This window comes from Nilaparvata lugens, chromosome 3, assembly GCF_014356525.2.
Source record: "Nilaparvata lugens isolate BPH chromosome 3, ASM1435652v1, whole genome shotgun sequence".
Taxonomy (NCBI): domain Eukaryota; kingdom Metazoa; phylum Arthropoda; class Insecta; order Hemiptera; family Delphacidae; genus Nilaparvata; species Nilaparvata lugens.
In genome coordinates this window covers 57,448,999-57,462,354 of record NC_052506.1, presented here as the reverse complement: position 1 = coordinate 57,462,354, position 13,356 = coordinate 57,448,999, and the positions used below count along the sequence as shown (strand labels likewise).

At 34.2% G+C, this 13,356-nt stretch overlaps 1 protein-coding gene across 1 annotated transcript; it reads left to right on the top strand.

Annotated features, from left to right (window-relative positions):
- Positions 1-2,730: 2,730 nt before the first annotated feature.
- Positions 2,731-10,419, top strand: LOC111051730 (39S ribosomal protein L15, mitochondrial). Its single transcript, XM_039424124.1, has 4 exons — positions 2,731-2,972; positions 5,036-5,201; positions 7,336-7,495; positions 10,043-10,419. Exons 1-4 carry the CDS (start codon positions 2,896-2,898, stop codon positions 10,342-10,344), a joined length of 705 nt encoding a protein of 234 aa, XP_039280058.1. The 5' UTR covers positions 2,731-2,895; the 3' UTR covers positions 10,345-10,419.
- The last annotated feature ends 2,937 nt before the right edge of the window (positions 10,420-13,356 follow it).

Below are 13,356 nucleotides of genomic sequence, written 5' to 3'. Positions count from 1 at the left end.
CTGGAAATCAAACTAACCTCAATCCTCAAACTCAAACCAATTAATGGTGTATAATACAAAATGTTTATTAAATCTTTTTTAATCTGTAACAGTGGATGTCAGTTGTAAGATTTTACTACGAGTAACTTCAAAATAGTCTAATAATTCATTCTTATTTATTGTTCAACTAAGTTGGACATGTAAAGTCTTTCATGCTCCGATCGGTTGTCCAATATTTAGCCTAACATACCCCTCTCACGTTCCAAATCAACTCTGACTAGGCGGCTGACCTTTCAACTTGCAAGGCTGGAACTTTCCACCTGACTTGTCCAACTCGTCCGGAAACATTTGCCCCACCTACAACAACCCCATTCACGGTCCCACCCACAACAACCCCATTCACGGTCACATATTGGAGCTCAGGTTCAACAAATTGGATAGTGAGTGGCCCGCTTTACTTCAAATGAGCCATTACTATCAATAATAAAATATCAATCGTTTCGATATCAAATCTCAGTACTTTATCTGTTACTTACATATCACTTGTTGTTGTCTTCTCCGTAGTCATTGACCAGAGAATCTTACTTGATATTTGATGTCATCTCCAAGAATTGTGTTTTCCTGATCAGCAGTGACATTAGGTATAAGTATAACCCAAGTCATTGGGGAAACCCAATAGAGAGGCTATTCATCCAGATCCTACAGCGAATACAGAGGCTTATGCAGCAGTCTTTTCCTCAGCTGAATTTCACGTACATGCATGTCTTGCACTTCTCTTGGCATGGTTTTGAAACATCTTATGGCCCGAGTTGTGAAGCTGCTTTGGGTCCCACCAGTCTCCATCGAGGCATCTCCAGTCTATAATAATTATAACGGCTTCTGTTTATAACATAGAAATGCCACCAGGGAAAGTCCATTAGGATACAAGTCAAGAGAAATAAAAAGCCAACAGGCAAGTCAACATATGGACAGCAAGAAACAGACAATTAATTTAAAACAGAGGTATAAGTTACACACATTCAAGCAATTAACCAAGCAGCTATCAGGCAAGTGCACAAAAGAGAAAAGTAACTACTTACAGTTGGTTGTCACACTCAGAAAATTCATTCAAAGAGTAGAAGGGATTCTCCAGTAGGAATGTCTTTAGTCTTCTTCCGATGTATACTTCTTCACTTACTTTTACTTCCGGTGTCTTCCTCATGGTCCTAGGATCAGGGAATCGTCAAAGGTTTGTAGATCTCCTCTATTGGGGTCGTCATCAGGTGTGTAGAGTATGATATACTCTAAGGTGTTGGTATAGACTGTGAGAATGTCAAGGGTTTAAAAAAAACAATTGTAGATCGGCTACTGGCAACTGGATTGGTGACAGTGGGCATGACAAGCGTCTCAAGCTGCTAAGGCTAGGCCACACCGAGCTTACTACCGTGGTGGGAGTAACACGGCGTGTGTCTCGAAAAATCGCTCAAGATTTAATGAAACGTCCGCTGAAGTACTCCCTCTGAGGGAGCAAACTCGGTGTGAATAGAGTCTAACAGTTATATAATACTCCTTTCTATATATAAACTACTTTGAAAACTTGTACTATACTGTACAAACTAAAAACTGCATGGTCTGCCCAAAATCTAGGTGAAAATTTTAAATTATTTTCTAATAAAGTAACTTCTTTATTAAGATGTTTTTCTTTCCAATACCATTATGTTATTATTACAAGATAATTTTAAGAATTGTGCCGGTGAAGGAATTATATGAGAATTCAAACTCAAATTCTATATTCAACAAAACGAGCATATTGTGTAGAAGCGTTTGTTTTTATCCACCATATAGACCTCAAGTGTCTGTATTTGGGTCGACAAATCAGTAGTCTATGACATTTTGACGAAAAGATCAAAATTGTATTATATCAAGGTATTATATGCAAAATACCAATAATACAGATTATTACATTATTTACTACTAAATATCAGTGATATAAAAATCAAATTTTATATGTACATTAATTATATAATTCATTGAAATAATAGAGATAAAACGTTTGATAGATACGAAACAATCATGGTATTAACAGAAGCATGAAAATAATTTCAAGTAACAAATAATTTGAAAGTATTAATGCTTGATTACGTTGGCTTAAATTATTATAATTTTTTCTCATGAGAGAACCAAGAGAGAGATTAGGTCTAATAAGCATTCACACATGAGGTGAGACGTGAGTATCTAATAAATGCTTCACAAGAGTGGAGAGATAAAAGAAAAAAATGAGGATATGGAAATGAAAAATTACCAAGAAAACACTTGAAAAAGAAAGAATAGAAAAAAACTATAAATGGAAAGGAGCAATCTCCTGCACTCCCAGCATTCACTCTCAATGTAAACAGCTGTGTCATCAGAAAAAAGTAATATTATATTTTTTTACAGTTGTGTTGTGAGTGATGTAGTAGTACTTTTCAATTTAAATTTGTGTTTTCATAATATTATATTCCCTCCTACATTAGATTTGATTCTACATTACAATAAATTGATTAGAATTGATTCTTGTTCTTCACAAGAGTTAGAAACAACACAGGACCTAGAGTGCTGCCCTGCACAACTCCATAATCAATATTGGTATTTTGGTGACTGCTAGTGTTTTCAATGTGCACAACCTGCATGTAATCTGTCAAGTATTTCCTTATTCAATCTTACTTGGGTGAGCACAACAGGCAAAGCCCATAACGATATACATTAAATATTCGGAAATGAATTACAGGTATTAAAAGTACTCAAAACAGGACAAGAAACATAGGAAATCATAGTATGTATAAGTATGAGAGTTTGATGAAATATGATTGTATTTTGTAGCGGACTCGCCGCCGAGGTCAACATGGGGGAGACAAGCATGGATGCGGAAACAAAGGCTCCGGTCAGAGACAAAATTGGATGAGACTGGGTTATGAGACTGGCAATACTCCGTTCTATCTCAGATTCCCCCACGAGCCTTACTATCAAGGCCACCAGTAAGTAAATTTATATATTTATCATTATTGTTATGTAGAGTAAGATTAAATTTATAGACGTATTTTTTCTTTTAAATTCTGTTTTCAAGCATTTCCATTCAGTTTTCATCATGTTGTTGTTTTATAAACTGCTGTGAACCAATTTAAAAATTTTCATTGATTCATTCGAACTTAAAACCGAAATTTCACTAAATATGAATTCTGGTTTAAAAATTTCGAATTGACAGAGAACAAATTCAACTTACTGGAGTGAAATTCTTGGATAGGTACACCTATTATTGGGAAAGTTTGAAACGCTTATAATTATGTAGCTTTTGAATAATAAAAAAGACATTTGGAATTCTTACAACATAATATTCTTTCTTCAAGTTCATATATGATAGGAAACTTCAATTTCACCTCATTGTAGATTCAGTTTATCCTATAAACACGTTATTCTGTAAAGTTGAGGGCACTCAGAGATCGGTCAGGCGTTCCGAGTTCCAACGATCTTAGAAGGATATAAATATGTATCTCCTTCTAAAAACACTGACCGCTCTCAGTTTGCACACACCCTAAACACTGTCATTCATCAACAACTACTGATTCGCTGTAAATAAAAGATAATGTAATTTTTGGAAAATCCTCAAAACGCAAAACGTCGAGCTAGCGTTACACACCTTTACAAGAGGAGAGCGAATACTACTAGCAATTGGTTTTTACTGTAATTAAGGCAAAAATAAGTCTATAGTTAAAAAAAAGTGTCATACATGAAAACAAGTTTGCATGTTGCGAACAGTTAACTATAAAAATACAGTCGGACTATGTGTAACCCTATCTAAATTTTGGAGAGAAATAGCACATGGTTTCCTTATTTTTTCTCTCCCTATCATTTTGATGATGTACTTATTGTATGAATGAATAAAAAAGTCGATATTTTCCATCTTTCTATATTCTCTACCTGTAATTGAAATACGATCATGTGTATCAGTTGAGAAACTTGTCGTTAACGGCAAATACTAGAATATCATGTACAGAACTATAAAATTGAAATTATATTCACAACAGTTTTGCCGAAATGACAGTTTCTGCATTCTGGATGGAAATAAAATTATAATTACTTGTTTATACATCATGGAATCATTCTATATAAATTCCATCAAATTAGAGAACTAAATAATTTGAAAATAGCTCGATGAAAATCTACTTCTCTTATGCACAAGCTGTTTTACAATATGGAATAAGAGCTTGGGGTGGAGCCTTGAACACACATTTTGAAAAACTCTTCATAATTCAAAAATATATTATTAAAACAATTCTAGGCAAACCCAGACTTTGTCCTACAAGCGATCTATTCAATGAATTCAAAGTACTAACTGTTCGACAGCTGTACATAAAAAAACTTGATAATATATATTAAAAAGAATAAAAATAAATTTCTTCTTCGTGAAAGAAACTTGAATTTAAATTTACGTCCTACTAGAGAAACATTCCATCAAGACAGGATGGATTTGAATGTATGTAGAAGACAATTCACTTACTTATCACAGAGGATAATAAATCTTGTTCCTACTCATTTTATTGCCAATACAAGCTGGAGCAAAAAACTAAATTGCGAGATTGAGGAATGGATAAGATCAAATAAAACTGAAGAAAAAATCTTCTAGGCACCAACTGTTTCTTGTTTTATGTTTTGTTTTTTTATCATAGAATAATAATTATTGTGTGTTGCTAACTTTTATCTAATTTCATCATCTACTAATCTACAAAATTATATTGTGTGTAAATTCCACTAATCTTTGTTCTTAATTTGGTTTAATTTCTTAGTTTATATTGAATAAATATATTAATGCAACTTAGGTCTACGCACAGGTTTTACCTTGTAGGCTACTCCTTAGACATAGATGGACATAAAAAATATACTGCAGTTTTGGAATCATTTTATATATTTAATAGTATTTTTCTTGTATTATTTTTAGTTGTTATAGTATTATATTATTATAATTGTGTATGTTTTTTGAGAAATAAATTTGAATTTGAAAAAATTCTCCAAACTCAAAACAATTGTTATTGATATATTCCAGTTTGAGGCGGCAATATCCTCCATTATCGTTGATGCAATTGCAAAAGATGATTGAAACCGATCGGTTGGATACGTCGAAACCAATTGACTTGGCAGCGTTATGTAATACCGGCATATGGACATTCACACCAGAATTGTTACACTACGGTGTAAATCTTACAGCTGAGGTAAATGCTATCAAATCATACAATCTAATGTATGATTCTTTCATATACATTGGATGCGTATATGTGCAAGTGCATGACCAAGCGCGCAGATGAGAAACATACTATGAAAGAGCAATAGCAACACTTACACTGAACGCATGCACGTACTGGTTGCGTTCAGTGTGAGCAGCTATAAGCAAGTCACAACGTGTTTCAATGCCACTTACCAAGTATTGTTTTTCGGCTCATGCATGATCTGACGTTCTCTTGCACATAATACACATTCAATGTGATGACATCTTAATACGCCCAAGAATGAACATTTATGAAGCAGGTGAACACTTTTTGTTTGCTTATCCTAGTTCAACAACCGTTTCTTGAACCAGACACTATAGTTTGTGTAAAACAAGTTGAGACTTGGCCCTCCATCCGAAGAAATTACAGGGTTGCCAAATCGTGTAAAATTGCAACTTTCTCAAATATCCATTTAACATCAGAATTGGATGTATAATATCATCCCCGATATCCTAGTAGTGCTAAAAAAGTTTCAAGGTTGAAGGATTGAAAGGAAATTTAATGTTTATGATAAAATTGGAAACATCGCGAAGATTTGTTTTTCTTTTGAATATCACTTCTCTCAGAATCATGTAGCGTCGTAATGCGTAATAAATTTATATCACATGAACGGGGAGACTGTCTCCTTTCTATTGGTGTCTGGATCATTTATATCCGACCCATAGATATTTTTTAATTAATAATTATGTTCGTCAATGTCGAGACATTTCGAGCAAAAAACATGAAATTTTCGTCATGCTGGAAACTTTTTTTTATGTATCCAAGTAGTTTACATGATTCTTTCAACACCAAGGCTCAATTCAGACTTACGCGACTCAGGTCGAGAATAGACTCGATTCTAGTCGAGAGCATGTGTTTCCAAATGGTGACACACAGACCAGTCGATTCTAGTCTCCGCGACGTCACCATTTGAAAACACATGCTCTCGACTAGAGTCGAGTCTATTCTCGACCTGAGTCGCGTAAGTGTGAGTTGAGCCTTACTTTGAATTTAGTGAATTTCTTCTTGTTTGATTTTTATATCTTGTTTCTTTGGATTGTATAATTAGTATTTATTTTCTACAGTCTTTGTGAATTTTATAATTAACTATTGTTGATTTTCCATTTTTATTCTTTTCTCTAACCTAATTCTATTTTTCTTCTAACTAAGGATTTCTTTGTTTTCCAACAATTGAAATATGATGTTCTTATAACACTGTTTTGCGTTGAGACATGTCAATACATGTCTTATTTATACATGTCTTGTTTCTAATTATCAAAAAATGAAAATTTTTAATTGTTCTCTCAATCTTCCAAGTTACTACTATTTAAAAACAATTTTATTCATCTTCCACTATTATTTATTTAATCAGTTAGAATTACACAACTTTAAGAAAAGTACCACAGGCTTACGCCCAAAACGGTTTCAATTATAATTTTTACAACAGTCCAAATGTAGCTAGGTTATGTGTCACTTCAATATTCTTCAATTATTATTATTACCAATAATATTAATGTAGTTTTAAATAAGTTATAGAATTACAGATTAATCAAGAACCATTAAAATGTAATTCTATTCAAGTTCACTATCTCATTACTGCTCTCAGGCGGCAGGCAGTTGCCTTTGCAGGGATCACCCTTGTTCAAAAATTGTTTCTTTGTGATGAATTTTCAATGCATTTCGATTTATTTGTATTTACTGTTCTATTATGTGAAATTGGCGAACAAATTGAAAGCTTGACAGCTACAGTATATACTTTAGAAGGCGGTGGAAATAGGTTAAGTGACATTAACTTCCTATCATTTCTATTGACTTTGAAACGTGAATCTCACTAGGCCTATAGCGATCTAGAGCATGAAGCTCCCATTTTTCAGCATGCTGCTGTAATTGTTCTTATGTAATTATTGTAATTGTAATCCTTCAATATGAAACATTTCTCCCGTAAAGGGGAGTCCTAATTGGAAACCTTGAAGCACAAAAAATATTTATTGAGCTATTCGACGTCATCGACATTATTTACCAATATAAGATAAGCTATTTTTGAAACTAAGATTACCTGGTAACGAGTAAAATTATTTCATTGAGTGTTTTTTTTTCGCAGGGAGCTAATGAATTTAAAGCAAAAGTCAACATTGAAGTGCAGTGGGCAACTGAACCGGTTATTGCTGCTATTGAAAGAAATGGTGGAGTGATAACAACAAGTTTCTACGATTTCGATAGTTTATGGATCATGAAAGATCCTGTCAAATTCTTCAAGAGAGGTGGGTTTATTGGATCAATTATCAAAATTTCTTATTCGTCATGTAAAAATGTACATTAGTCTTTCAGGCTTTTACTCATTTTATTCAGAGAATTATTCCTCCAAAGTTATTGTTAAGAATTCAAGATTAGGTATGTAATAATGAAAAAGTCGGGATTTTGCTAAGGATGCTGCCTCCATGAGCCTCCATTAAGGCTGTTGATGATAAGCATACAACAATTTTTATACCTATTGTTTCTAAATTATCAAAAAATGAAAATTTAATTGTTCTCTCAATCTTCCAAGTTACTACTATTTAAAAACAATTTTATTCATCTTTCACTATTATTTATTTATTTATTTAATCAGTTAGAATTACACAACTTTCAGAAAAGTACCCCAGGCTTACGCCCAAAACGGTTTCAATTCTAATTTTTACAACAGTCCAAATGTAGCTAGGTTATGTGTCACTTCAATGTTCTTCAATGTTTCGTTGAAATGAAATTATCGGATTTACTCGTGCTGCTTTTCCACAGTAACTGATCAGAACTAAAAAAATAATAAATAATAATAATAATCATTATTATTATCATCACGTAAGAGAAGCGTTGTGGCAAATAAATTAGTTTAAACCCCGTAAAGGCCCCCATTCCAGGTCAAACAAGTTTTTGCAAACCAGTACCTACTTATACATACAGGTATGCTTCACATACCTAATTATTTTAAATCCTGGCGCACACGGCTGTTTTACAACTACCGCTGTAAACTGGTATCAGATCGTCAAAAAATAGTTGCAAATCAATTGCGCTTCCTCACTTGAATACATTGTCAAGGCTGAGCGCGCAACTGATTTACAACGGCAACGGTAGTTGTGATACCGTGTGCGCTGGGCTATCACGTGTTTATTATACGTATGGGGCCTGATGTTATACGTACGTACTGGTTTGCACAAACTTGTTTGACCGTAGATGGAGGCCTCAAGTCGCGAATACTATTAGTGATTTTGCAGTACTGTTGTAAATGTGTTTTTTAATGGTCACTTTATTTCTTAAAAGTTTACATCGAACAAGATAAAAATAACATAATCTTTGAACAATCTCTCATCAAAATCCAACTTTAAAACTCTTCATAAAACTCCAACTTCAACTAGTTATTTACTCGTAAACGTTCGTTGCTAAAACAGTCACCTTGACAACCGTGCTCACATGATATCCACGTAGGGCTATCCTACATCACTATCCCCCCCTTAGGATATTGGTCTCCAATATCCAGATTTCCTTGATAAGTGATAGACGATTGTGTGTACAACCTTTGGTTTGGTTCTTCCTTCAGTTTTCTTAATCCTGTACACAATTATTATTATCCTCTTCATAATGCAGTACGGGACTTCCCGTGCTCTATCTAATTTTGAGCAAACATTTATTTTTAAATTATTGTCAAATTCAATTCTTGCGAATAATAAACAATTTGGATTCTTTGGATTTCCAATGAAACTTGAACAATTGGATATAGCAACATTCGATCCTCCACTTGTGAGCTTCATCGCGTCCCCACCAACGATGTCTCAAACCTCTAAATCGAACAATACTCTGCTCAGCCAAACCTCAGGACAGACACACTTCCTCCCTGCCAGACAGCCATGCTTCTGCAGTTCCGGACAAATGTGCTTCCTCTCAGCTACATGCTGAGGACTGAGGAGTTCCATTCGAGCTAGTGACACCCACACTTGCTCCTGATTTTCTTACTTATGCATACCCTAATGCATGTCGTAACCTGCACACCCTATGGTGACTTCCTTGAGGCACCAAACAATCTTGCTTCCAATTATTCATCTCTGATACTCTAGGTCGAGAGATAGAAATATCCTTCGTATCTTGGCATTGTCATTAAATAACTTTTAATATTTAAAACCATTTCACAAGCAGTCAGATCATTCTCAATTCATCTATTTGATTAAAATAATTCTTCATCAGAAAGAAATTTAAATTCATAAAATCTCGTTTTGAGTCATAAAATTTTAAATCAGACCAGGTTACAAGAACATTGACTCCAATCGCCTGAATCTCTTGTAAGCCTCTTTCCACGTGGTCAGATTCCCCTGTGTGTAAATCACTATAACTTGTGGCATACTAACAATGTTATACATATATCTGAGAGCTAACCTAATAGGCTTGTCAAAGTCTAGAGCAAACCAATGGCCATGATTCTTCTAAAAGTCATCCAGCATCTTTTCTTTTTCGCCATCAACACTAAAATAAATAAACTCAAACGGTTTTAAAACTTTCCTCGATTTCCTGTTGCAATTTTTTTCCCATATTAGATACGAATTCTATCATACTTTCTTTTATCGAATTTACCATCTCGTTGAATGCTTCCATCTCCCTTTTTGATGTGTACATCAGTACGTTTACTTTGGTGGTCATGGTTCTATGTACACATTCTTGACTTCGTAATATTGAGAATATTGTAAATGTGTAGATGTATTTTTTCCTTCTTATTAAATGTTGAAAACACTGTTCTGAATTGACTTGCCTTTCAATTAATCATGAATTTGAATGATTTATTGCAGGTGAAGCTATCCCAAGACGTATGTTGCCACCAGAAGATGCCATACTATTTTATGCAGGTGCTGAGAACAGAGGATACTTGGCTGATCCTGAGAAGGTTTCATGGGAACGTCTTGTCCTGTCGCAGAAGTATGGATACACACTTCCAAAAATAGAAGATGACCCTGAGTACGAGATGCTCTGTGAGAGGAAGGATCCTAGACAGCTGTTCTACGGCCTTGAACCAGGCTGGGTAGTCAACATCAAAGACAAGACTATCTTGAAGCCTTTAGACCCTCAAGTCAAAGAATTCTTTAAAACCTAATCTTTCAGATTATTGTTATAGTTGTACAGTTTATCAATGATTGATAAAGTTATTCAATAAATGATTTTAAATATTTTTTATTTATCATTACATTATTAGTTTCTAACACAGAATGGTGGGAGATCTACTCCAGCAAGTGAATGCCAAGAACTTTGTTGGATATAAAACTAAGGCTCGCTTTCTCCAAAGTTAGTTTAACTGTTAGGGCCAACTATTAGAAGCTAATAGGGTTGGCGTTCGGAAATCAGCTGATAATCAGCCAATCTGAGAGCTTCCAACCCTGCCGATTCGTACGCCGCCAGCGATAAAACGCATAAAAAAGCTTCACGTTGCTTGACCCACAAACTCGTTCAACCAATGTATGGTTGCATTTATTATTGTGTGATTCAATTGACTTAACATAATATAAATCTACTAATGTAAGGTAAATTAACCCTTCGTACTAAATAAACTAATAAGGATAAACCTAAACTTGAATCTACTACACCTATAATTAAAAATATACCAAACCTAATCTATTCTCAAAATAGTAAAAATTTAAATAATAATAAAATAAATTTATCAAAGTCAGCTGATTGTTTAAACTAGGACACCTCAGGGATCAAAATTTCAAACACACATCTATACAATCATCGGATCTCATCGTACTCATTCTTCTCGTCTCGTCAAGGCGGTTCAAAATCATTCATCATAAGCCAAATTCGGTCGAAAAATGGAAAAAATCACACTCAAGTGTACTTTAACCAATATTTCAATACACAAAATGACCAATTCCTATATTTCAAGCTGCGTATCTTGTGATTGTGAAACATTACACATAAAATTTCAAAATCATGTAAGGATGTGAAAAATTATCTCCTCTTTCCACTTCAATGAACAATACTTTCGATTTCAATTTACAGAGTGGGTGAAAAGTCCGAGAACGGCTTAATATCTCATACACAAAGGTTATTTGACGGTGGAAGTGATTGGGGATCCTACTCAAATTGAAAATACTACTTTACTATGACTTCAAAAATCTGGTCCGCCATATTGAATGCAACTTTATTTTTTTAAATAGGAAGGTGGTCATGCGATACATGATTTCGATAAGAAATTTCAAGTAAAAAGGATTGCGGAAACCGCATATCGATATCTCAAACCGTTCAGAAGATATTCACATTATTAATCAATAGCATGCATAATCAGAAATGAAATACGTAAGTGGTATTGAATTATAATGTGAATATCTTCTGAACGGTTTGAGATATCGATGTACGGTTTTCACCATTCATTTTTTCTTGAAATTTCGTATCGAAATCATGTATTGCATGACAACCTTCCCATTTAAGAAAATAAAGTTTCATTCAATATTGCGGACCAGATTTTTGAAGTCATAGTGAAGTAGTATTTTCAATTTGAGTAGGATCCCCAATCACACCCACTATCAAATTACCTTTGTGTATGAGATATTAAGCCGTTCTCGGACTTCTCACCCACTCTGTATATAAACTAACGATTAGTTTTTCATTTTTTTCGCGATATTACTGTTAACTGATATTACTGAAAACGATTCAGATACAACATGGAAACTCGTAATTGGTTCCAAATTGTAGATAATTTCATCCTCTACAAGCTCAGTTGCCTAAAATTCATCTTGAATCATTGCTTCATATCATAGCACGGCCGAGACCGTTAAAATGAGGTAAATATGTCCAATTTCTTGATTTTTTTCAAGGATCGAATCTTGCTTTACGAACGCTTTTTCATAAATCGTTTACAGCGAATGAAAGAGAAGATTCTTTTCTAAAATTCGAGATTAAATAATATATTTTTCTTCAACTGCGCGTAAAAATAGCTATTTATGTATTAAGAGCGTAATGCGCGACTTTATCGCTCGCGCAAAACAGTTTTAATTTTGCAAGAGCGATAAAGAAGCATTACGCGCGAATTATATAAAAAAAATTTTTTCTACAACTGCCCAAATCTGTTAAATTACTTATATCGGCGGAGTTACAATTACCGACTTTTTAGGTTAAGATCTGACCTTTTGGCGAGCTGCTTACCATCAGCTGATTGGCGAGCGTAAAGAAACTCTTCTACGCATGCGCGAATGATTGCGAGCGTAAAGAAAATTTACTGCGCATGCGCGAATGGTTAGCGAGCGAAAAAGTAGATTCTCCTCAGAAATAAGCTGTTTTATGAGGAGAATTGAGTATGTAAATTATTTTTTTACGCGCAGTTGTAGTAAAAAAGTCGGTAATTGTAACTCCGCCGATATAAGTAATTTAACAGGTTTGGGCAGTTGTAGAAAAAAATTTGTATGTAATTCGCGCGTAATGCTTCTTTATCCGCTTCGCGTCGCGTGATAACTGTTTTGCGTGAGCGATAAAGTCGCGCATTACGCTCTTAATACATAAATAGCTATTATAATGATATAATGACAGGTTACCGAAATTATCTTTTCCTCCACCTACTGTCTAAAGTACTTACTTTACTCCCTGAAGCATAATACTAAAGTGTCACTTTTTCGCTCTCGGTATTAAAGAACAGAAAAACTCCCTAGGGAGGAAAAGTGACTCCATTTAAATAACATGGGAAGCATCTCTATTTTAAAAACTTACATTGTAATAGGTAAGAAGGTCTAAGCTCAGATGAGGAAGCATATAGAGTAGTCAGTCATTGAGCCAACTAAATTCAATACCTCAACCAGATTTGATCAACATATGAAATATATGTTTGTATGCTAAAATTATTACAAACTTCATATCACTATACTAAAGAAATGCATAAATATTTTTTATATTCCATGCTATTAAAAATACCAGCCAACGAATATTCATTATTAACTAATCAAATTTGAAACGGAAACTTCATCATAGCTGTAGTTGTGGCGGCCATTGTTGTTACAACTTTTGCCGACAGATAGTGCTGTCGGCGGAGAACTGTGATTACAAGCCAGCTGTTTCTGTTTACTTTTTATATTATGTTGTAACATTGTTTGGTCTCGTAAGTTTTTAAAAATTATTTTAT